Source organism: Chironomus tepperi, unplaced genomic scaffold (assembly GCF_022539635.2).
Source record: "Chironomus tepperi strain 1889 unplaced genomic scaffold, CSIRO-AGI_Ctep_v1 contig_337, whole genome shotgun sequence".
NCBI lineage: Eukaryota > Metazoa > Arthropoda > Insecta > Diptera > Chironomidae > Chironomus > Chironomus tepperi.
In genome coordinates this window covers 1,486,116-1,512,041 of record NW_027226459.1, presented here as the reverse complement: position 1 = coordinate 1,512,041, position 25,926 = coordinate 1,486,116, and the positions used below count along the sequence as shown (strand labels likewise).

The 25,926-nt window shown below is 32.4% G+C and overlaps 5 protein-coding genes across 5 annotated transcripts in view; 2 read left to right on the top strand and 3 right to left on the bottom strand.

Annotated features, from left to right (window-relative positions):
• Nucleotides 1-78: 78 nt before the first annotated feature.
• LOC139093710 (peroxisomal carnitine O-octanoyltransferase-like) lies at nucleotides 79-3,377 on the bottom strand. Its single transcript, XM_070644525.1, has 3 exons — nucleotides 2,859-3,377; nucleotides 1,338-2,507; nucleotides 79-592 (listed from the first exon to the last, which is right to left on the bottom strand). The coding sequence occupies exons 1-3, from the start codon at nucleotides 3,108-3,110 to the stop codon at nucleotides 170-172; spliced, it is 1,845 nt and encodes a 614-aa protein (XP_070500626.1). The 5' UTR covers nucleotides 3,111-3,377; the 3' UTR covers nucleotides 79-169.
• A 222-nt stretch (nucleotides 3,378-3,599) lies between these two features.
• On the bottom strand, nucleotides 3,600-6,047 carry LOC139093709 (peroxisomal carnitine O-octanoyltransferase-like). Its single transcript, XM_070644524.1, has 3 exons — nucleotides 5,714-6,047; nucleotides 4,471-5,646; nucleotides 3,600-4,410 (listed from the first exon to the last, which is right to left on the bottom strand). Exons 1-3 carry the CDS (start codon nucleotides 5,960-5,962, stop codon nucleotides 3,988-3,990), a joined length of 1,848 nt encoding a protein of 615 aa, XP_070500625.1. The 5' UTR covers nucleotides 5,963-6,047; the 3' UTR covers nucleotides 3,600-3,987.
• LOC139093711 (FAD-dependent oxidoreductase domain-containing protein 1-like) lies at nucleotides 4,964-8,243 on the top strand. The gene is made up of 3 exons (XM_070644526.1): nucleotides 4,964-6,429; nucleotides 6,502-7,931; nucleotides 8,058-8,243. The coding sequence occupies exons 2-3, from the start codon at nucleotides 6,503-6,505 to the stop codon at nucleotides 8,195-8,197; spliced, it is 1,569 nt and encodes a 522-aa protein (XP_070500627.1). The 5' UTR covers nucleotides 4,964-6,429; nucleotide 6,502; the 3' UTR covers nucleotides 8,198-8,243.
• Nucleotides 8,233-9,121, bottom strand: LOC139093713 (calcium load-activated calcium channel). The gene is made up of 2 exons (XM_070644528.1): nucleotides 8,773-9,121; nucleotides 8,233-8,585 (listed from the first exon to the last, which is right to left on the bottom strand). Exons 1-2 carry the CDS (start codon nucleotides 9,039-9,041, stop codon nucleotides 8,303-8,305), a joined length of 552 nt encoding a protein of 183 aa, XP_070500629.1. The 5' UTR covers nucleotides 9,042-9,121; the 3' UTR covers nucleotides 8,233-8,302.
• A 278-nt stretch (nucleotides 9,122-9,399) lies between these two features.
• Nucleotides 9,400-25,926, top strand: part of PRL-1 (PRL-1 phosphatase) — a 43,234-nt gene continuing 26,707 nt past the window's right edge. Inside the window, exon 1 of the mRNA XM_070644429.1 lies at nucleotides 9,400-10,192. The gene's annotated coding sequence lies outside the window, so the exon portion shown is untranslated. The remainder of the gene's footprint in view (nucleotides 10,193-25,926) is intronic.

Genomic DNA, 25,926 nt, shown 5'->3' with positions numbered 1-25,926 from the left:
CCTACTTAACTGGGTATTAAACATTGAAAACCAGCATGTCCATACATGCTTCCTTCTTCATCTTTACATAGTCATAAATCAACATCCCCAAAACTGATTTATTAAACATTTCATAATATCCAGCATAAATACAGTAAATAATCATCAAAAAATAATCTATAGCTGTCATTCACAACTTTGATTCCGACGTAAAGTTCAACAAATCCATAATTTCAGTCATCGATGACTCAAATGCATCATAAAACTTTTTACCAGATGTCACATCACTCTCTTTATAAGCAGTTACGATAATCCAAATACGATTTTCAAGCATCGTATAAAAAGTTCCATATCCATCCTTCAACATCGGTGCAACAAATCCAATATTAATGAAATAACCAAGAGTTGATGTGGATAGAACAAAATTACCACCGCCACCTGATTTTAGAAATAATGGATCATTGTAAAGTTCTGGTGTTGACATTTGATTTTCAATAGCTAAACATGAAAGGGCAAAAAGATGTCGATCAACTCCTTTTCCTTGTTTTGCATCGTTCATTAGTTTGTGTTGGGAGTTTGCAGCACGACGAAAATATTTTGCCTTTTCAGCTGTCTGAAATGTTTGGAATATTTTAATTAAACTGTGTACAATTGTAGTTCGAGTTGATGTCAACAAGACTATACATAGGTATATGAGATATACGAGGTATAGTTGGTATGTAAATGCGCTTTATGTAATGGATGAGAGATTGATATCTGGTGGGAATCGAACCCAATGATTCACAAAGGAGTTAAACAATTGTATAGTCTGTTACCGAACTACTCGGCCACAGAGGCCTTAATCTTGGAGTCGCTGATTCGCCTACATATGACTCGAAACCAAAATTCCATTGGTCTTTGGTGGGAATCGAACTTACGTACTCAAAAACGATTGGAACATATTTCCGGTTTGTTACCGAACTACTCGACCACAGAGCCCTTACTCTAGCACTTTGAGATTTGCCTATATATGCCTCGATACCCCAGATTCCACTCAGCCCAGATACCACACTCCCCAATCCCTGGGCTGAGCAGATCTTAATCTAATTTCCTTGGCAGCCAAGCTTTTTGTCGTCGATGATTCAGTCAGCAGAATTTACACAGATACATCCTTACCACAAAGTAGCCGTTGTCAAATGAGTAATGAATAACCTTTGAAGGACTTGCACTGATTTTATCTAATCCAAATAAGCAAAGAGCATGCTTGCATGGTACAGAAATGCCAAAACGGTAACTAAAAGCGGTCTTTTTTCTTGGTATACTCAGATGCCAATTCTAGCTGTTAAATCCAAAACATAAAGCTTTTAATTAAAACTTACCGTTGATTTTCCGTCAAACCATTTATCAATCCATTCCATAACCTCAATAGAACATGAACGAACAGTTTCAGTCCGTCCATGATAGTATTGTCTCATAGTTGCAGTTTCATATGTGGATGGAAGTTTGGCATGTAATTTGTAATACGTAAGTTGAAGTGCCATTTGTACAAAGCAATCAGGATGAATCTTTTGATCCTTCATAGCATTTTTCCCATAACCTTCAAATTGTCCAAAATGGACAGTCAGAACATTTTCGACTGCTGCCTTCCATTTCTCTAGCCGGTCAATTTCAATCTTAATTTTATCATCAACCTTAAACTTAATTTCTTTAGGTATAACCTTAAGTTTCAACTCTTCATTCCAATCTGGTTCTGGATTGTCCATCAAATTCATTAAAATATAAGGCGAGAAGCTTAATGCTCCATCGTAACATGAATGTTCACCAACAAAACCAAATCGACCATTCCGAAAAGCTACTAATGTTGATGATTTATCATGCCAACGGGATTGAATGTCACCGTCAATTGATTTTTGTGAGAGCTCCGATATGTCAGATGGTTCCAAGTCATCAAATGATAAAGCGATAATTGATGACTCAATGATTTTAAAATAATGTTGATTCTCTTTTGATAGTTCCATTAAATATTGTCGATTTTTTGACCATGCTGTTCGGTCATCACATGTTAAAATTGGAATTCCAATGTTATTCTTCTCATCATTGATTTTACCATAAATTATTGATAAAGTATGGTGCAGTTCTTGCGGTGACATCAATTTATCATCATAAATCACATCAAAGTAGAATATTCGTCCACTTCCAATGACTACAATGTGTGTTGGACATGATCCTTCGGACTTTAATTTAAAATAGCATGAAATTTCATCTTTTGGATCTCCTGGATTTCTGGATGTGTTGAATATCCTTTTAAATTGATTTGATGAGAAATGCATTTTGCCATCGGCGCTGGTTCCTGGTCGGAGCTTTTCATGTCTTATTAAATCCCAAAATTCCAATGTGTAATGAACAATTCGAGAGAAATTCCTCAACAAATTTCCTCTTGTCGTATTGATGCCTGTATATGATGTTAATAGTGGCTGCGACATCACACAATATGGCGCCAATGGAACTCTTGTTGTGAGATATGCATAATCTTCCCAGTAATTTTCAACCTGAAAAGTTGGAGTTTGTGAAGCATTTATTAGTGTTTGGTAGTTAGTGACTAGGAGGTTAATTCTATAAAGCTAAAACAGTGTATTCCGCAGAGGAAATGCCATGAATCGTGTACCATATGCGGTTTTCTTCGAGGCTTATAAACAAGATATAAAGAAATTTGGGCCACAACACTGAGCTAGAGGCTTTTGAGGGAAACAGAATAGCTTTCTTGGCTAGTAGCAACTAAGAAGTTAATCCTTTATTCAGAAACGTAATCAAAAGTGACAGCATAGCACATATCGAAAACTAAAGCATGTCCGGAGTACGAATCTAGTCACAGATAATCAAAACAATGCAGCTGTACATACCCAATTCTTCTCCTTTGATGCTTTTTCCTTTAGCATCTCATGAAGCTTCTTGCCATCTCCATTTTTGAACTCACTGATGATTCTTTCCGTATTTTTCAATTCACTTTCGTCGCTGGCAAACGGAATTAAGCTTTTATAATACCTCTCCAAAGTGTCATCTAAACTTGGCAGCGGTAAATTGTCTAAATCTTCATCAAAATGGAAGGTCGATGGACCACCTTCAGGCTGAATAAAAATATTCTTTTGAGCCATAACTGTATTTACTTGACAAATCGGAATGAAATTCTCAGCTGTATAATATTTTTTATGCTTATTGACCAAAGTTCACTATTCTAATTTCTATTTTTATAGTCGCCAATTCAAGCTTACAACTTTATTCTTTCACTGTCCACATACTAATGAACTGTAAAAGGCAAGTCCATAAAAAGTAATTAACGATAACTAATCGTATTGCATTTTTCGATAATGTTTGTGTATTTTAATCTAGATCGTATGAGATCAAAATTCAAACTGTGTTGGAGGTAGCGTATTATTAAACAAGTGACATGGGAGGGAGATAAGGTACGGAACGAAATTTTGATAATTCATTATCAATGAAATATTTTTAGTGACTTTAAATTTTGGGGAAATGTTAGTAAACAATGACAAAGATCAGTTTAATTAGCAAATAAACATTTATGGCATAGTAGGCTATGCATAGGACTGTAATTGTACAATTGTTGTTTAATTAATACGACTTCCTTACGGATTTACAAAATCACAATGTTTATTCATCGGAGTTTAAACACAAAAGGACATTTTATTGGAAAAAGGGGTTTTCAACTATGTAAATATAAATATAATTTGAATTACAAATGATCGTTATAACAAATAAAAGATTTATCTATTTTTGTTCAACAAAAATTGCAGAACTACATAAAAGTACAAAAATATTGATCAATTTAATTCCATCACCAGATGATTTATCAAGCAGAGCTGCATGTTAGGTACTGCGGCAAGATGACTGATCTAGCACAGCTAGCTTCATATCTAGAATCCCTAAGAGCACCAAAAAACATTGTCTGTGCTTAGGAACTTCCTCCTTCATAGTCAATAACCAACAAGCAGCTCTGCCATAAAATAATAAAGCTTATAATTTACTTTGGGATGCATTTTCCAACACATCCTTAATCTCTTGCATTGAACTTTCAAAGGCATCCAAGAATTTCTTGGCTGATGTGACTTCACTGTCTCGATAAGCTGTAATGATAATCCAGACACTGTCATCCAGCATGGAATAAAATACTCCATATCCATCAAGGACCATCGGTGCAACAAAGCCAACATTTATTGTATATCCTAATGTTGAGGTAGATAAGACGAAATTTCCACCACCGCCTGATTTCGAGTACAGTGGATCACTATAGAATTGAGGTATTTCCATTTTGTTTTCATATGCCAAACACCAAAGGGCGAAGAGATGTCTATCAAATCCTTTGCCTGTTCTGGCTTCATTCATTAATCTGTGCTGTGAATTGGCAGCTTCTCTAAAGAACTTTGAATTCTCAGCTGACTGGAAATGGAAATTTTTAATTAGAATAGACAGCAACCAAAGAAATCAATTAATACTTACGGTAGACTTGTCATCAAACCACTTGTCAAGCCAGTCTTTAACTTCAATTGAGCAGGAACGAACAGTTTCAGTTCGTCCATGATAATAGACTCTCATCGTTGCTGTTTCATAAGTCGGTGCCAATTTTCCATGCATTTTATAGTAAGCAAGTTGAAGTGCCATTTGGACATAGCAGTCAGGATGAATTTTCTGTTCCTTCATGAATTTCTTACCATATTTTTCATATTGATGACAAACAACAGTAATTGAGGTCTTAATTCCATCTAAGAACTGCTCAACTCTAACTATTTCACTTCTTAATTTATCGTCTAGCTGGAATGTAGCTTCTTTTGGAATGATTTTTAATTTTGGATCTTCTGTCCAGTCAGGTTCCGGTTCTTCCATTAAACTAAGTAAAATATATGTTGAAAATGCAATCGAAATGGTTCCATCATATGCTGAATGTTCACCAATGCATCCAAACTTGCCATTCCTAAATGAAATCATTGAAGATGCTTTATCAAGCCATCGGGAATGATAATCACCACATAAAGTATAATACGATGTGTCAGAATAATTGACAGGCTCTTCATCCTCCATACAGAAAGTCATTGCAGCTGATTCAATTATTTTGAGGTATTCTTCGTTGTCTTTCGAGAGTTCTTTGAGGTAGTTACGATTTTTAGCCCAGCTTGTACGTTCATCTCCTGTTAGAATTGGAATTCCTTTTTCTGAATCTTCATTATCAACTCTGTCACGAATTAATGAAAATATGTAGAGGAATTCCTGTGGTGATATTGTACTTCCATTGACAATAAAATCGAAGTAAAACACACGACCTTTAGACACAACAATGGCAATTGATGGACATTCACCTTCGCTTTCTGTTTTAAAATATTCATCTACTCTATCCATTGTTTCACCTGGCACACGACATGTATTATACAGTCTACGATAAAGGTTCGATGAGAATGTCACACTTCCATCTGGATTTGTTGGTGGTCGAAGTCGTTCCTTTCTAATTAATTCCCAGAATTTTCCAGAATGATATGCAATCACAGCACTTGCTTTTAGTCTATTACTACGACTTTCTTCAACTCCAACAGACTCGACAATCAACGGTTGTGCCATAATGCAGAATGGAGATAATGGAAATCTTAGTTCGTGATAAGCAAAATCTTCCCAATATCTTTCAACCTTGAATTAAATTCGACATTGGTCAGTGACCTAATTAATAAGCAACAAAGTTCAAAGGTCTATTTACCCAATTTCTCTCCTTTGATGCCTTATCTTCCAACATTTTATGCAATTTCTTTCCAATTCCATTTTTAAATTCATCAATAGTTTTTCTGGAGTTCTCAAGTTCATCCTTATCACCAAATGGAAGTAGATTACGATAGTACCTTTCTAATGACTCCTCTAATTTAGGCAATGGCAGCTTTCCCAAGCTCTCATCACGCGAAAATGTTGGTGGTGCATCTTCAGGAAGGAAATAGAACTTTTCACGACTCATTTTCACAGGATAACTAAAATAATAAAATGTCTACGTGCTTGTCGATGTTAATGGTCAAAGATCAGTTTATTATTGTTTCTATGGAATGTTTATAAAAATATGGAACTGTATATTTTTGTAACGTTTTGTGGACGAGTTTTGTACTAGTAAATCAGGCAAATGTTTTTCTTTGAATTATAACTCAATGAAATGGCGAAATTACAACTGGATCATCACATCTATTAATGATACTAACAATCAGCAAGTCCTCATTGATCAGTTCATAAATCAATCGCTTAATCTACTGTAATTTAGAATAAGTTATAATCCAATGTTGCCTGATGTTGACTTCAATGTTGCCTGATGAATGTTTTATTTATATTCCGCAAAAAAATAGAGAATTCACTTAAAAACACAATATATTTAACGTAATTGAATTCAGTGATAAGAAAGTGAAGTGCATCTGCTGATTAAAACAACCTTACAACGTAAATATAAATTAGAATTGAATTGTCATTCAGTCTTTATTAAATTTTTTATCATTTCGCAAACATTTTCAGAATGCTGCATTTAAGAAATCAGCTATTGAGGACTTCCAGAGCTATAACAAAGCTACAGACTAATTCATCAAGATGCATGAGTGACGATAAGAAGAAGGACTCAATATGGCAGGCTGATTCAGATCCAAATTTTGAAAATCCTTTTAAAAGAACCGGAAGAATTTTAAGGAATGACTTAATAAGAGCCAAAAATTGGGTTGGAGATCTCTTCACAGATGATTCAAAGCAAAAGAAATACACAATGCCACTAGACAAACTTGATGCATTTATTGAGAACCGTGAGGATATCCGACTATTCCAAACACATTGTGATGTCCTGGTTATTGGTGGAGGCGGTATGGGATCAGCAATTGCATATTATCTAAAACAGAAAGCTCAACATGGACTTAATGTAGTTGTCCTTGAAAAAGATCCAACATATGCTCAGGCATCAACTCCATTATCAGTCGGTGGACTTCGTCAGCAATTTTCACTTCCAGAGAACATCCAAATGTCACTTTATGGTGCTGATTTTATTAGAAGATCTAAAGAAATTCTTGGTGAAGACGTGGATCTTAATTTTCAACCATATGGATATTTAATGTTGGCAACAGATGAAGGCGCAGAGACATTAAAACAAAATTCACGACTTCAAAATGAACTTGGTGCTAGAAATGAGCTCTTAACTGCCAAAAGATTAAAGGAGAAATTTCCCTGGCTCAACACTGAAGGAATTGCTTTAGGATGTCATGGATTAGAAAAGGAAGGATGGTTTGATCCGTGGGCACTACTTTGTGGATTAAAACGAAAAGCAATTCAGCTTGGTGCACATTATGTCCAAGGTGAAGCTGTTGGATTTGAGTTTAAGCAACAACGTGAAATGTATGTAGAAGGAGTCGAATTTGGAAAGTACGAAAGTGTTGATCGAGTTTTAGCCAAGCTTCCAAATGGCGAAGTTCATGAGATTAAATTTGCACTTTGTGTCATTGCCGGCGGTCATCATTCAGGAAAGATTGCTGAAATGGCAAGAATTGGGACTGGTCCAGGAATGTTGAGTGTACCACTGCCAATAGAACCAAGGAAACGATACGTTTATGTCTTTGAATGTGATGAGAAGAAGCACATTGGTGCACAGCTGAATACGCCTTTAGTTATAGATCCAACAAATGTATATTTCCGACGAGAAGGTCTATCTGGTTGCTATATTGGTGGACGATCACCTGAAAGTATCGATAAGGAACCTCCAATTGACAATTTGGATGTGGATTATGAATATTTTGATACAGACGTCTGGCCTCATTTAGCAAATCGAGTACCCAAATTTGAAGCACTCAAAGTAAAGTCTGGCTGGGCTGGATATTATGAGTACAATCGATTTGACGAGAATGGAATTATTGGACTTCATCCTTATTATCACAATTTGTATATAGCAAGTGGATTTAGTGGACATGGTAAGTAATGTTTCAAATCCTTACAAATGTTTTAAAACCTTACAAATTCAAAATTGAAAACAATACAAATGAATTGAACATTTGTAACGTTCTGAAGTATAACCCAATTAATTCCTTTATTTTCAGGCATCCAACAGTGTCCAGCAGTAGGAAGAGCAATTGCAGAACTAATAGTTGATGGAGGATATCTAGAAATTGACCTGGAACGATTAGGATTCGATAGATTAATTGTAGATCAACCGATGAGAGAGAACAATATTGTATAAAGCCTATGCATGTAGCATGCATTAATAAAATAAGATTTTAATATTATTTTAAAGTGATTATCCTTTATTCAATGATAATTTATTTGCACAATTGTTGAGTTAGTCTCATTTGAATTGTCCTGGCTGAGCAAAGATTGAATTGTTCTTGCTGGCAGCTCTTGACGGACTGAATCCGAGAATTTTCTGGACGTTTTGTCGAATTGACATAGTACAGAGAATATAGAGGAAGATGAAGGAACATTCGGTGAAGTCACTTCCGGGTAAGTTTCTGTGTGACAAGCCTTGGATGAATGAGATCGGTACGAATGGTAATCGGGCAACAACTTTTGCATCAAAAATGCTATTGAACATAGACAATAAAGCTGTAAAAGCGAATCCAGTTGCGAACCTAAAAGTAAATAATATGAAAATTAGGTCATATTTATTAACATGATTAACACTCGGTTGGAAGTTGAAAATGTTAACATTACACGTATAATATGACTATTATGTAGCTCTTATCGATAGAAAACGATGATTTGAGGTACATTTCTCTCATAAAACCTTGTGATAAGAGAGATAAGTAATTAACTTACATAGATTTCATTTTAACAAGTGACAAGTCACGATTATTGTTTTTAAGCCTCTCTTCATCACGTTCTAATTTCTTCTTTTGCTGTTTATCAATTGCTTCACCTAGGACTTCCTTCTTTTTCTCTAATTTCTTGGTTTGCTTCTCAATTTCAGCCTTCAATTTCTTGTATTTTTCTGTCCTATAAACCAACAAATAAGTCATTCCTTCACCAAGAAATGCTGTGAATAATGATATTCCAACAATAAATAGTGCGTCTATTTGAAGAGACATCCTTAAAACACTAGAAATTAAATAATTAATTCAATTAAGTTCCCGAATTAGAATTTCAGTGAAAAAAGTGAGTTGCGAAATGAGCAGGTGATTTTATGTGGCCGAATGTCCAAAATTAATCATAACGGTTTTCAAAAATTTAAATCAAAATTTTTTGAACAGGATTGGATACTAAAAGCACATTGAAATTAAATTTGTGTAACAATTGATTTTCTGGGTAATTATAGAGCAATAAATGCTGTGATTGAGTAATAAGATTAATTAAATTATAAGATATCAGATGGTAACATCAAGAAGGCAATGGAAGATTAATTAAATTAATGTAAAAACGGTCAAATAGTGCGCCATCCTCAAATTAGTCAGTGTATTTCGAGGAGTAAACAGTGAATGAATCAGCTTCACAATTTTCCAAAAATTAAAGCATTTTAAGTCAAAAGTTTACCGTAATTTTGTCACAATCACAAAGTTTAGTATCAAAAAAGTCATTTCCAATTAAAGTTATATCCATTTTGATCCAATAAGTCCGTGAAATTTTAGTGAAAAAAAAAATTTCTGAAGCTGGTTCATCAAAAAAAAAAAAAAAAATCCAGAAGGAAAAAAAAAGTCGAGAGAAAACGCAATAAAAAGAAGAAAAAAAGAGAGCAAAGCAAAAAAAGAGCATAAATCGGAAAGGAAAGTCGATTATTTCAGAAATTATTTGGATGTCAAGCAAACAACAAGCTGCAGATCGTATTTGTGCTATATAATTTTGCCTACATGTTATAAATTTGTGAGAAAATAAGGAAAATAATTGAGTGAAAAAAAAATCAAATAAAATTCAAGGGCAATTTAATTAAATTTTTAAAAAAGTCAAAGTATACCGAGATCCAGAAAGTGAAAAACAGTGAAAAGAAGATAATAAGGAAAAAATATCGATTAAATTTTCTTTCTTTTTGACTTTTTTTTTGTGGAGTGAATTGTTCGTGGCTAAATGCATCAAATCTCTTTGTTCCAAGTTAATAGCGAAAATACTTTAAGTAAAAAATTTTAAGAGATCCAGTAAAAAAAAGTCATACAAAGTTCAACGCGGATTACGTCAAGTGAAATTTCTAAAAATTTTGCTTTATTCAAGTTCTCAAACTACAATTAACCAATATATGGATATTGTTCTGGTAAGTCTCTATTATTATTTTATCATGGGAATTTTTTCTTTTCTTTTTAAACGAAGTGAGGCATGAATAATTTAACATTTTACCTGCTCCTTCCTTGACAATAATAGTTTTTTATGTGCAAAATAAAAAGAATTGCTGTAATTTGAAGAATTAGAAAATTGTGAACCTTGAAAGACTTTGGCTTGTCGTCAGTCGAAGCAAATTGTAGACGGAAAACGTGCATGTCTGAAAAATTTATTTATATGCAAAAATGTCGCGAAAAAGAAATTTTTTTTTTACTTCCAATTCCGCTGAATATTAAATGTGCATTAGATATTATAGAGTTTTGTGACTTGTGCAATAAAGAACTTTGTGCTGCTTATTATAAACTAAAGTGGGTCATCAACAATGTCAGAAATTGCTTCATGTAAAGCGGAAAACTTTTGGGAATTTACCTCAATTTCGGATTCGGTTGTTCCTTGTTATCTTGAACTCAATTTTTATCAGTATGAAATATTGAATGCGAGGAATAAATTCTTGGTATTTGTCGACAGTCAATTGACTGATGATAATTTTTCCTTCCATGTGTGTATTTTTTTTTTGCGATTACACCAACATTGAGCAGCCTAGCTATACAGTATAGGAATAAAAAAAAATAATTCAATATCAAAAGTCGTCTCACGTTACGTAAAAAAAGAGTATAAAAAATATTTTTTATTTTGTTCCATCGCCCTGTGCTGTGCATGTGTCAAGACACAGCAATATTCGCGAATCTTGTTGAACTTTGAGTCCAACAGTCAGCTCATTAATATCCAACAATTGATGTTTAATTAAATTTTTATAGAGCACATTATAGACATTTTGACATGAATTTTCGTGCCTATCTCATTTTTTTTTTTTTGCAACAAATGTAGTTAACGTATGTGTGTAAATGGTTTTGGCTATTCGGGTGTGTTTTTATATAGCTTTTCCTCTTCTTACAATTTGAAACTTGCCGGAGTTTATGTGGTAATTATTTTTCATATGGTTCTGTCGTGCATACATAAATTGTATCATTTACTGTTCAATAGAACTATTCTTTTGTTTGCATGGCAACAAATACAATTCTGTGTAATTAAGTGGTAAGAAGAGGATTTTTTTGGGAGTTGGCATGCTCTATGCACTACTGTGTGCTGTGGAATTTAAACACTTGGTGCAGAAGATCTTATACTCAGACTAGAATTCGTGAAACTGAATTTTAACCGTTTTTCGGAATTCAAATTTCTTGACTGCAGATCGATGATCTGTTGAACCATCCGAAAGTCTCTACAGAATGTCTATAGCCTTAATAAAACTAAAAATGTCCAAATAGTGCTTTTGACTGCAACATATTTTTCAAATATTTTTTGGCCGTTAATTTTTAAAAAGTAATTTCTTTATTTCGCTTGACTTTTGTCAATCATTACTGCAACTACCTACAATTATTCCATAACAATTCACATCAAAACAGCACCTTACTCCCCAAAAAAAGGTTCTACACACCCAGTTGACACTTAATTACAATCATGACGAGTCGATGAAATGATGTCACTAAACGAAGCTTCATTTTGTGGACGTCGAAAAACAAAAAAATTCACAATAACATTTCTCCTTGAGTGCTGCATGAGCCATAAAAAATATATATATCGAAATAATTTCTGTTTAATCAATTCCAATCATCCCTCAACTCATGACTTATAATGTCGACTAAAAACAATGATAGATAGCTGATTGATATAGAAAGCCTTTCTACAGCACAACTACATTGTTTGGCTTCGTAGTTGAACAAAGCAAATAGTTTGCGTATGATAAAATGTAATGGCAAAGGGCATAGCTGATAATTTTATTTTAACAATTTTTTTGAATATTCTTTTTAGTCTCGAATATCGGCAGCTGACGTCATTCGCCGACTCAAAGCTACACAACGTAAACTGAATAGATCTATTTTTTTTTTGTTATTTTCATCCACACAAGTATGGAAATTGAATACACTCAGAGATGCTAATTAGATTCATATGAATGAATGAAAAGCAACAGATACTTAAACCGCACAAAAAAAATTCTAACGCTTGTTGATAGCTTGTCGCGTATTATTGTTTCTGTTTGCCGATAATTTTTCTTGAATGAACATGTTCTGACGCGAATATTATTTTTTTGCTCTTAACACACGCGATTCTAACTAATTCTTAATTCTATGCATATATTACTTAAATTCTCAGACGATTATTTGACGTTGACTGTTCCAGTCAATCTTGTTTTTTAGTCGTTGTTTGTCTTGCAGGACTGTATTGTGACGCGAGTCTAATTAATTTATCATGGCTCTGCTTTTTCACACAATTTGATGTGTTTTTTTGTGAACTTCTCGATAGTTCTAAGTATCTAATGGAAAATTTACAAATGTCTCTGTCGCTTTAAAAACATCTACCGACTTTACTTCTTTATCTTTTGTTTTTTTGGCTTTTTTTTTTTTGATCATGTCACAGTATTGTAGTGTAAAGAAGAAGACACGATAGAAAGAAGAAGAACTCATTTGCGAACAGAAAACAGAGAAGAAGAAGAAGAATAAAAAAAATTGGAAAGGAAACGACTGACTGAGACAAGAACAATGTGTGGTTGTGCGAGACTGAAAGAGGTGAATGGCATCAAACTCTCAGGGATATAGTACGGACAACAAGAAAGAGAAGACAAACAATTTTTCTTATTTTTTTTTGTGAAATTTTATTCTTCTTTCAATAAGAATGTAATTTCAATATGAGAAATTGAATATGAAGAAAAAATCTTACAGACATGAAAAAGTCTTTTTTGAGATGAGAGAGATGAAAAATAATGAGATCAAGCACTTCACATAGATAATCTCCATCAATTGCCTTTCTTCTTTACTTTCTGCTTTTTTTAAAAAGCATATTTTGAGTTTGTTTCAACAAAGTTTAAATACAGCTGACTGACTGAATTGTGTTCTGTTGGTTATATATATGTCAAGACTTTGAGATCAGTTTTATTTCATCCTAAAATGTTTTATGTGTGCTGTGGATGAGCTTTCTGTTGAAGAGATTTAAGATGTTGTCAGAGGTCAGATTTCTGTACTTGCTTTGTTCCTTGGATCGATTGCTGCGCAGAGAAAACGTTAAATCTCATTCTATCCTTTGAGAACTCCTCTCAGTTCGGAGTTTTAAGGACTTCAGTGTTTTGTGCAGTCAAATATTCAAATATTTGGATATTAACGGATTCTTGATGTTTGAATTTTATAGAAAATGAGAATTTAGAAATAACGAACTCCTAAATTTTGAATTTTATAGCAAATGCAGCAGTAATTTTTGAGCTTTATAGCAACTGTGATTTCCAAAGCTAACGGATTTTAGGCATTTAAATTGTATAGCAAATAAAACGTTATTTTAAAGGTTGAACTTTATAGCAAGTCAGACTCAAAAACTGAAATTCTTCATGAACTTTCTCATGACATTCAGAACTCTAAAAATCTCAAATTACCACACAAAATGCGTCATGTCCTATCTTTATTACACTTATTAAGCATGCTTATATATTTTTCGGCAATGATTTTTCCGCTTTATGGGAATATAATAACCTCGAGTTTCTCTCAACCGTCTGACAATGTTCAAGTGATCTCGTTCTAATTGAGTATGCTATAGAAACAAGAATACACAAAAAATTCATTGAAATACGGTTCTTGATCCCCCTTCTGAAAAAAAAATAAAACACGGTGGAAATAATACAAAAGCAACAGCATATAGTGGAATGAAATGAGACAGAAAAATAAGAAGAAGAACCAGACATTATTCATCATTGTTTAAGATTTATTTCGGTTATGTACAGGGCGGCAATAATAAGAAATGTATTAAATCTCGCCCTTCCATATATATGCTTAATTTGCATGTGGTTTAATAACTATCATGACATAGAGAACTAAGTTACAACAAACAATTCTGTTTATATTTATCCCTTTAACTAATTAGATTGAATCACGAGTTGAGCTAATGTCAAGCTAATTGTTATGTCTCTCCAAACGGACGGGCGCATTGCTCCGTCTCGGATATATCATATAAACAGAATTTCTTTTTAAACGTAAATATGAATACGATCCCTTCCTTGTTGCGCTTATTTCTTTAGTAATTGTCAAACTCCTATTCATATATAATCGTAATATAATAACGAGAACCTCGCCAGACTCATATGACTGCATTATTATTATTATTTTTGCTAATTTTAGCTCGCTTTTGTGAAGGTTTTTCTTCTTTATTTTTCACCGACTCTTATCTACTGTTGCTGTGCATGGATGGAAATATAAGATAAAGTAAATTGCATTGAGACTTTTAAAAATATGGTTGGAAATTATGAGACCTTGTAGGAAAGTCACATACAACGAATTGCTCATTATTACTGGCAAGCAAAATGAAAAGAAATAATGGTTGAAGTCTTTTATGTGTGTCCGAGGTCAAGAAAAATGAATTTCATAATGCATTGGACAAGTTTTATTCTTTTTCTCCTCATCCTGCAGTGCTTGTGCATTTTTATTTTTGTATATATGTGCAATTGCTGCTTTTTCATTATTATTGCTCTACACTCTATAATTTTCATCTCATAGTTCCTTTGTATATCTACAAGATTCTTTTATATATTTTTTTATTACATCCATTTCATGAGCTTAGAAAGTGGGTCAGTTGGAAAATTGTATCCCCTTTTATATAGAACACCATCAATCTACTCTTATAATTCTTTACTCACTCACTATACTCAAAATCATTAAAGAAACTTAGCTCATTCAGTGAAGCGCATAATATACACGGTGTGGTGTACTTCAGAGGAAACTCCATTGAATAAAAAATTTTACTCTCTCAGTTTCTCTTGCCTCGTCTGCAGTTTTCTATATATGTGCATTAACTAAAAAAGTTTTTGTATGTGAACATACTCGTTAAAAATCAGAAACTTTTGATTTTTAATCAGTTTTATATGAACTAACTTTTGTGGTCCAGAGTAAGGAGGAATGAGTTATGGCTTTTGGATGTGACTTGAATGAGGAGCTGAGGAGAATGTTCTCTCTAATTTCATTAATGCTCCTTGCTGAACAGACAATGAGCATGCTTGTGAGATTGCTTGCATAATTGAGCATGTCTACTTACTTCTAGAGCTTGAAGACGAGTTCAGCTTACTTTACTGCAGCGCGCTGGTCGAACAGATCAATTGTGATCTATGACTTTGCATTGATGTTACTTGAAGCTGGCTCTATCGCTGGCTACGCATATTAATTGAGTATACTCATAACCACGCTCCTTCAGACGCCCACTCATTGTCTGTTACCCCACCCCATAAATTAACAACAAGAAAAGTAAAATAATCTCAAAACTACTTAGAATTATGAACACGTAAGTGCAGTAAAAAGTTAATTAAACTGCAAAAACTTTTAATATGTTCATCACACTTTCAACTATGAAAGTGAAACAAATTTGCGGAAAATTATTGTAGTTGAGTCTGTATTTCTCTACATTGTTATGCATCAGTAATATTTATAAAATTAAATAAGAGACGAGTAATGAACGAGAGAGTAGCAACACACAAAAAAGAAAGTTACGGCTTTTTATGACACATGCAGCACATAGTCTGATTTCACTGAATTTATTTTTCTTCCTACCCTTTTAACTGTAAGCACATTAAAATATTACAATTTTTATATTAAGTTGTCAGCATGATCCACTTTGAAGTTCAGGAATGGACAGTCAGTTATTGTGCCTTAAAATATAAATTATTGAAGTGCTTTTGAACTCTAATTTTGGCTGTTTTTAATTTCAAACGTGTGGCTTTCATTTGTCACACTGCAAAAATTTGCCGATAAAAGCAATAAATGACGTCAACTACAATCAAACGTAACACAGCACACATATGAACTATGCCACAAATATACTTTGGGAAAATAATCGAAAAGCAAGCTTAGTGTTCTCAATAAATAATTGCAAATATGAAAGCATATATTTTCCAATTTATAGTTCTATAAACTTTTTTTTTCGATATAGTAATTTGACACGGAGTGCCTCATTTTTGTATTACAATACTGCTTTTGTGGAACACATCATATATAATATTTATTTATCCAGTCTATTTTCATTTCATGTCGACCTCACAAATTCTCTTTACTTAATGTCAATTGGATGCGTTATTTTGTGTTAGTTCAACCCTAAACTGTCAATTCTATACCTAAATATTAAACTGTGTCTGTTAGTTATGTGATGATGAATTGGAAGTTGTAATTTGATGGGTATAGAATCTGCGCTTACCAAAAACGCTGTCGCATAAATCACTAATCCTTACTTCTTGGGTACGAAGTACTTGCCTTATCTTGACTATCTGACTTTCTTCAAAATCCAAGCTTTACAGCTTATTCTATTCTTAGACATGTAGAATCAGCATGCACTTACTAATCTTGGTTTATCAACGTTCTAGGTTTTCAATTTACAATGCCTTTAATCATTGTACTTACCTTGAGTCTCCATAGTCATCATCAGCTCTAGAATCATATTTTCCATGTACCTCTTTCGCTATTGATCTTGACAAAGTCAAAAAAACTTTTTGTCATCAATCTCAGTTTAATCAAATTCCACAACTTAGTCAATTCCTTTTATCATTTGATCCTCAAATTTCTTCTTTTTTGTTGCAATAATCATCATGAGAATTTACGAAACATGAGATTTTCAATTACAGACTGTATATTGAACTTTAACGACGTCGAGTGATTTAATTTTTCATTTTTTTATTTCATTTTAATAATGTACGGCAACAGTTTCGAATTTCGTGAGTTGCACGAATGACTTGTGTCGTTGAGTTCAAGAAATCTTTTTTATTTAATTTCAATATCTTCTTCTTATTACGTCTTTGATTTCTTTTTTTTTATTTATTTCAATTCATGTAATGTGAGTAATTGCAAAGTACGTAAATCGAGTACAGAAGAAAAGAACTTAAAGACCTACATTAGTCCCGTAGATAAAATGTACGAAACAGAAAAAAAGAGTTTAACATGCATAAATAAAACAATACATTCATTTCCACTATTTACTTTGCATTATCAAAAAAAGGTTTTATACAAAAAAGAGTTTTTAAGCGTGGCTTGTGTGAACTGTACAGAAAAATATTTAAATTCATGCAAAAAAGGCAGCAATAAAATAAAAGTTGGCAAAAAGAGTGAAGATTCAGCAAAAAATATTTCTTCGAGCAGTTTCCAGCGTACATTAAAGTACGGAATGGAGAAAGAAAAGAAACAAAGTTTAGGAACTCTTAGTTACGTGTTGAGGTAGCTTCAAGCTTTTTTTCTTCTCTTGCTATATGCATATACAGCGTATATAAATTAAATAGGACATGCAACTGTCATCAACATTTTTTTTTTTCTTTCTTACTCCCTTTCTTCATTTATTTCACATTGGGGGGAGCTTGAGTGATGCTGAAACTGATAAACTTTGTGTCTGATGGCGAATAAATGATGATTTAGCAGGTATTTTTGCGGTAGATACGACTTGCTTTGTCCTAGTTTGACGGTTTATTGATGGAGATTTTGTGGAAATCCCCGTAAAAAATATTCTGAGTACATTTCTGATCATATTGTAAGACAGTGTTGTCCAAATTGTTTGTCGCGGCACACTGATGTGACGTAGAGCAATGTCAGATGTGCCGCGACAAACTGCTGTGATGCAGCTCTCTGACATGTCGTCAAGCAATGTCAGGTGTGACAAAGAGCAATGTCAGATGTGTCAGAGCACACTTGTGTGACGTACACCAATCTCAGCTGTCTCGCGAAATACTTTTTACATACAAAGTGTTCTGCAACAAAGAAAAAACGTTTGAACAGCACTGCTGAAAGCCATTTCGACTTTTTGAGTTCATATAACTAACTGTTCATTAAATTAAAGCTTCAAATATCCATAAAACTTAATGAATATGAAATTTCAGTCGTTTAAGTTTATTAAAAGTGACAGAAATCAGCTGTTTGTGATTATTTTACTTGTCGCCTTCATCCACACACATGCTGGGTATGTCTTTAGCAGACTTTGCATCATCATATGTACATTATGACGATAAAAAACATCATTGTATGCAATTCTGTTCACCTTGCTGCTCTTGCTGCACAAAAAATTGCAACGATGCTTTGTCAGGATGCTTAATATCCTCATCATGTATGAAATTCCTTCGACTACATAACATTGAATCTATTGCTTTTATGATCCTGCGCACATTGTATCAATTTCTTTGCTCTTTTTTCTGCTGTTTCTCTTCCTCGTCGCGCTTTAAATTGCATATTCCACATTGAATTTTGTTGTAACCTCTAAATAGATCTGCTTCATCCTGAGGCTTCCCAATCCTCATATTCTTTCAGTTATGATAAAATTTATAACCCCTTAACATTTTCGAATCGGAAATGATTGCTGTGTGAGCAGAAATAAAAATTAGTTATTCTGAGAATGAACATAATAGCGAGAAAAAAAAAAATTCAATAGTGCATTAAAGAGAACATTATACATAAAGGAGTTCAATGTCCTTGTAACATAATGTTGGTATACGATCTGATGTTAATGTTGGTTTATTTTCTGATTCTCTCTCTTTCTCCCTCATTCTATGAATCGGTTCAATGACGCCGTCCGTCTTTCGCTCTTCCATTTCATTTCATTCGCAAATTGAGATGAAAATTGCACACACCAAAAATTTGCTTTGCTTGCTTAAAAGAAGTGCATAAAAGAGCATAAATAAGAAAGAGTAAAACAAAAACAAAAAAAAAATTGTAATTTTTTGAAGAACTTTGCCCAAAGGCAGTCTGAGTAAACTTTTTTTGGAATATTTTTGTTTATGCTGCCATTTTGCTTCTTCTCCGTCCGATCACCCCAAAAAAAATTATACGGCGTATGAAAAGTGATGGAATATAAAAATATGCGAGACATAACGTAATACGATGTTTGTTGTTGTTGTTGTGAATTCATTTTGAAAGTTACGTCATTAAATTAACGTCAATCCTTTCGACGTTGGGTGTGTATAGAATTAACCTGCATTATTATCATTGAGTTGATGCTGATAAGCACATTGAGGCTTTTTTGTTATCAAAAATAAACTTTCCTGTTGATGTCTTTTTAATTGAAGTGTCTCAAATGGACTTAAGCTTATCAGATTATTCAACGCGCCATAAACTTTCCCACATTCTATAGTGACTCATGTTATCATTCATAAGTCAAGCTTTTAAATGTCCAGACTTACCAAAATTCATGAACAAATCCCAATAATAATACTTTTTTTTGAGCCGACGCCGTTTGAAAAACTTTTTTTTCTTCCTTTTTTCCCATTGTTATTATTGTTGTTGTTGCTCAATGCTTCTTTTTTTTGTCAATAATTTTTCTCTCTGCTCTTTTCACATTCCATTCTTAACTGCCGACATAAAGGCAATTTTTGGTCATTGCCATCGACTTTTGGCTACCTTAAATAATCATAATGTGTATGTTATCGATGTTGCTTTAACGTTTAGACTTTTTCTATTTAGTTCTCGGAAAATTATTCAGTACAAAAATTTTCTTTTTTTTAGTCGAGGGAATGATGAGAGAAATATTTTGTCTTTATTGCTACACATTCCTGTCGTCTACATGTGATAACAGTATATATACATAAATATAGCACACATACCTCAGTATTTAAACATAAAATAATCTTCTGGTTGATTCTCTCGTATTCTGTCTGTAATCGGACGATAAAAAACAATAACGCAGAACTACCGTAGGAACATGTTGATTCATAAATTTAATAGAATAGTCAGGAACAGGAGGCAGATGAAGCGCGTAACAATTTCATGTTGGATGCTTGAAGTGATAATGATAAGCGCGTGTGTGACTATAGCAGATAGGGGGTCGTCCACTTATGCTGCTTAAAAAACGAAGTTTAGACTTCCTCCCCATCTCGTCCCTAATTGAGTCGTACTTAACCCAAACTGACAGAGAGCATGCTTTAATAATACAGAAATACCTCTACGGTATCTAAAAGCTGACTCTTTGTCTGTTTGGATAAGCTGTTACAAAATTGTAAATCAAGTAGATCCTCATTCCCCCCTAAAGTGCCTACGTAATAAGTAAACGACCCCTAGACAGAGGCTCGTGCAAACACATTGATAGATGTGATGATATCGACTAGAAAAAATAGAAAAAAAGTTTAACATCTCATGCTTTATGTATTTTCTAACCTATAAAGTGTGTAGGAGTCTCTTCATCGACAGCTATATTGTATTACTTTCTTAACAAATTGAAGCAATATTCAATACTGTTTATATGCGTGGGTTGGATTGGAAAAAGAACAAGAAAAGTGATAAGTGAAATTATTAATAGATTATAATTTTTTTGTATGAGAAATTTATAAATAAATCATATTATTTTAACATTTATTTGATCATGTTATAATGTATCATTATTGCACATATCTGATTATTGATTAATGATAACTGATATGAAGGAGCTGCTTCTTGTTGTTTACTTTTCAAACTTGATACGTCACGTATGAAACATATTTTTGATCATATTGAGTGCGTGTGTCACTAAATGTCAAATTTCGAAAAATTTCTGCAAATTGAACTAAAGTTTATTTTTAAAAATTAATATTACAAGTTCAATGTTTATATTATTCCATGAAAAATCCAAATTTAGAGAATACAATAACACATAAAATAGAATTTTTAATGAGAAAACGCATTGGGCATCGAAAATAGAATTGCTTTATAAATAAACCAAACTTTTTTTTGTATATTTATTATATTAAGAAAGAAAAGATTTATTTATAACAAAAAAAAAAAATCTTTTGTGAACATGAGAAATAAATTCATTGTCACTGACATCTCTTCATATTCTTGTAATGTAAATAAGACATGATATGTAAAATAAAAAAAGTTTTGATATTGTTGTCGATGAAAAGAATTTATTGAAATTACGATAATAGACATTTTGATTGCTTATGAAAAGTTTAATACAATGAAACATGAAACTTGCATTATTATTTTTATGATAATCTATTGCTGCTTCCTAGTGATAATTCTTTTTTTGGAATTTTATAAACAGATTTTGAAATTGTTTTGAATTTTTATTGTAATAACAAAGAGGAAATCGAGGAATTTTGGAATTTTAGGAATAAATCTCTTAGAGATCGTTTACGTATTACGTAACATAATAGCTGTATTAGCGAGCTTCGTGCTCGAGAGATTCTTAGTCCATTTAAATTGATTAATATGCCAAACAGTATCTTGCAACATTAAGTGTCTCAAAAGGTCTTTGGGATTGAGAACATGAGAGCATATGAACTAAATGTCATGACTAGCCCTAACAGACAAAAAGACTGCTTTTAGGTAAATTTAACATCAACTGAACATTAACTATTTATTAATTATAACGTATTTTTGTCTACTTTGGATGAGCTTTAACGGAGCCCTTAATTGCTCCGTAGCTTGACATCTTTGTCAAAATAAGCAAATGTCAAGTCTTCGAAATCCAAACGTGCATCTAGTGACTAACAAAAAATTTTGAGAAATACTGCCTCAACAAGACACAAATAAATTTTTCTACAGAAAAGTTTTTGTTTATAGAAAAATTTAAATCGCTATAAAAAAAGCTTTCATTATTTTCCATCGGAGACATCGCTAGAAATAATTTCTTGTTTTGGTATTCAACTCTGAGAAGCACAAATCATTAATCACTGGAAAAAAAAAATAAAATGAAATTAAATATTTAAACTAAAGTTGCTCATCGTTTCACTATAATTGCCAAATTGCAATGTTTTAAAAATATACACAAAAATTTTCTCTCATCTTCTTGTCCGATTCGACCTTTTTTGATTTCTTCTTAAATACCAAATGCACATCTTTGTATTCCTATATGAAAATTTCTTTTTGTCCTTGAGAAAATGTACAAAAATATTAAAAATGAATTCATTTACTTTGACAATGACAATTTTATTTGTAATTTCATCTCTAATTACTTGTAGCGGATTCATCTAAACGTCTTAATAATAGTGAATTAAAAAAGCGGCGCTTTATATAAAATTGAGAGAAATAACAAACAGAAAGAATCTGCTTGATTACACAGCATACAAGCATATTTCAATTCTTTTTTTGCTCATCTGACTTAAAGCCAAAAATTTTTTATTTCGAGACATTTCGCATACTATAAAGTACAGAAAGTATTATTTTCATTCAAACTGTTTTATGTCTGATTTTTCATTTCGTGACACAGAAAAATTCTGAGTCGTGAAACGTTTGTGGCCGTACAATACAAATGAAAATAATATATATAAAGTCAGAATCTCAGAGAGAAACGAGAGAGGAAAAGTAAAGGAAAAAAAAGTATTCAAGTGATCACCTTCGTCTCAAAGCAGTCTCAAGCATCATCGTCCTCTTCATATCAGTTGAGAATTTTATTCGAATCGTTAAAGTTTAACTTTTGAAGAAGTGCTTGAAAAAAGAAAAATAAGGAAAAAAATTTCTACTTCCTCCGGATGAGAAATAAAATTGAATGCATAAAATTATTAAAGAATTTCTGTGGAAATTATAAATAAAAACAGTTAAAAGGAATTGACTTTTAAATTTGTGCTGTTGAGATGTAAACTGTAAAATAATAACAAAAAAATTCACTTCCACCTAAATTTTTTTTTGTAGAATTTTAAATTTATTTTAAAAAGAAATATTTAAAATATAAATATATATTCGGCTGTGTGGATACTTCATCTCAATACATTTTTTTGTGCTTTCTTAATAATTGACGTCATTCCAATAATTTTACATTAAAAAGAGATTTGTTATTTATTCAATAATTATTTCTACTTGTGTGTGGCGGCGACGAAATAAAATAATAAAAAAAAAGTTTTCAATGCCCTCACTGGCATATTGGAACGCGTGCCTCACTGTGATTGTTTATTTTGGATATTTAAGTGCCTCCTTAAAATAGCATACAAAAAATCAAAAAGTTTATTTTTAATACAAATTAATGAATAAAAAACCTACGTAGTGCAAAGTTGGACATAGAACAATTAAAGCTCAAAAACCACACGACTTAATAAGTTTTATAAAAATAATAACAGAGAGGAGGAAACAAAAACGTTTAAGTGAATGTGCTCAGGTGTAATACAGTTGTGAATTTTATATTGACACGTGAATTATGATATAGAAAGTATATGACGCACATAGAATTATATGATTGCCTTGTGACTTGTATTCAATTTCAAAAATTGTTAAATTATTGTGATTACATTTCAATTAAAAAAAGTCTTTTTTATGAGATTGTGCATTGACAAAGGAAATTGCGTTCTTCATTTACACTAAAATTTTAGTTAATATTGCGTAGTTTTGTGGACTTTTTTGCGCAACAAGTGGATATACCTTTGTTATCTACGCAGTGAAACAATTTCACATTAATTTTTACGAATTAAAGGTAAATTTTCATTTTTAATCACATCATCATCGACTCCAATTCATTACCTAGATAGAAAAATAAATATTTCTCATTTAATTAGTGGGAATGTGCGCTAATGATAACGATATCATGTCAAATAAACCTTTGTAAAAACAAAATATATGAGATTGTTGATTGTTGTTACTCATAGTAATATTTTTTTCACTTTATTTTTGTTTTGTTGATTGCTCATATGACAGGAAATTCTTATTTTTCTTCATCTACATCGCCGATTTTAACAAGCGGTGTGAATGAATGAAGTCATCAACAAACATTTGAGGACCTTAAAAATAACAAATGTTATTGTGAATTTTTGTTCATTTTTGTTTATTCAATTGTGTTTCTCTGGAACCTTCTTACCGAAATTTCGAGTTGGTAGCACTTGATAAAATAGCTCTAAAGGGAGCTGGCAAGCATACTGTTAGGTTGTGGATTAGTTTTGCATGGTACACGGCTCAATTCCTTGTTATTAATAGTGTTTAAAAGTTGTCAGGTTTGCGCTAGTCATTGCGTCGATGTCAAGACGTAAGGGTGTCCTGACTGTTGATTTCGACATATTCGAGCATACAGAGCGGCACTAGAGCAATTCGTACCTAATTACTTTTTAACCAGTAAGTGCATGCCAGACCTCTGCACTCCTTATTTCGGATTTAATATCTTAAAACTATCAAATATTTAAATTCTTATCACCAAAAAGCCTTGCTCTTAATTTCAAAGTATTTTCCCAACGAACAGTTCACAAATTTCGAATTTCTTCAACCTTTACCTGTCATATCAAAAAAACAATGTTTAATCTCTTCATTTAAAAAAAAAACGCTATAGCTAATAAAAGCAATTAAAGTGTAATAAACAGATATAAAGCACAATGCGGATCTTAGATTACATTCACTTATTCTTCAATTACCGCATGAAGGTCAAAGAATTTTTTTTTTTTGCCTTTTTTTATTTTGTCTTATTTCCTATTAAAATAGCAAATACTAGAAAATTCGCATAGATATATTTGTATTTGTTTTATGACATGTAAACATGATAAATTAATTATTGGAAGCTTCTACATCTGATGAAATTTGCAATGAATTAATAATTAGTTTATGGGATGGATTAAGGAGTGATTGGGGTGGGTAAAAGTGTAAGCTAGGCCGTCAATCTGACCAATAAGTCAAAATCCAAGCTGGAAGTCGATTCGGACATGCGGACTTGAGTTGACTCAATTTCCTACAAAATTCGAATCTACTTCAAGCTCTGGTCTGAATCCTCCCCTAGTTCCTATTTATATAATTGATGCTTTAATGGAAATTCGCACTGTCTGAATAATTGATGTTTTGTGCTACTTATATGCTGTTTGTAAATCATAGACATATTAGAACATTCAAGACTATCAGTCGACAAGTTCTAATAATTTTTCAACAAGAGTCAATAACTTTGCTCATAAACAAAACAGTTTTTTCGCCAATCCCATTAATTTGCCTCTTTTCTGCCTGCTTGTAAATTTTTATAGTCTATTTTTAGAACTTCTACGTTCCGAAGGTCATGAAAATATACTTTTGAACATTTCAAACAAACCATATGACCGATGATGATGTCGCTTGATATTTTCCTTATATTTTTAAAATCCATCCTTTCCAAAACCTACTACTTCAGACTTAGCTTATGAGTGGAACTTTAAAAAAACATAAATAAATAATATTAATGGGTGTGTCTGATGACTTTTTATATTATTACGTGATAATAGAATTATTAAATAATGAGAAATCAAAGTGAGACACAGACTTGTGAGCTTTGATGGGGAATTTCCGATTTTTCGATTCTTATTTTCATTTGTGTTGAGTAAATTCGCATATCTCTGAAGGAGGTTCGTTCTGTTTTTATTTATATTTTGGCTATTTAATGTCAAACTTGTGAGATGAACGCAAACAGGCGAATTTGCTTGGTTCACACACGTATGTGATCTTGCGAAAAAAAGTAAATAAATAAGGGAAATGTAAGGAAAAATATTTTTTTTTCTTAGAGATTAAAATGTATAAAAATAGTAAAATGTCTTAATGAGCCACATGACAAGGCACGATGAAAATTAAAATTGCTTCATATATAAAATTATTTTCACAGCTGGAAACGCAATTTAGCGAAACAGTTGCAAGTGAAAAAAAAGTATGAAAATAAATTAATGACTTAATTTTTTGTAGTATTGAGGTTGGAAAAAGTAGATGAAAAATTGTGTCATCAGATCTATTTGGATATCGTAATTTAGAACGTAATTTGACATGCAATGTAGTTACTTCC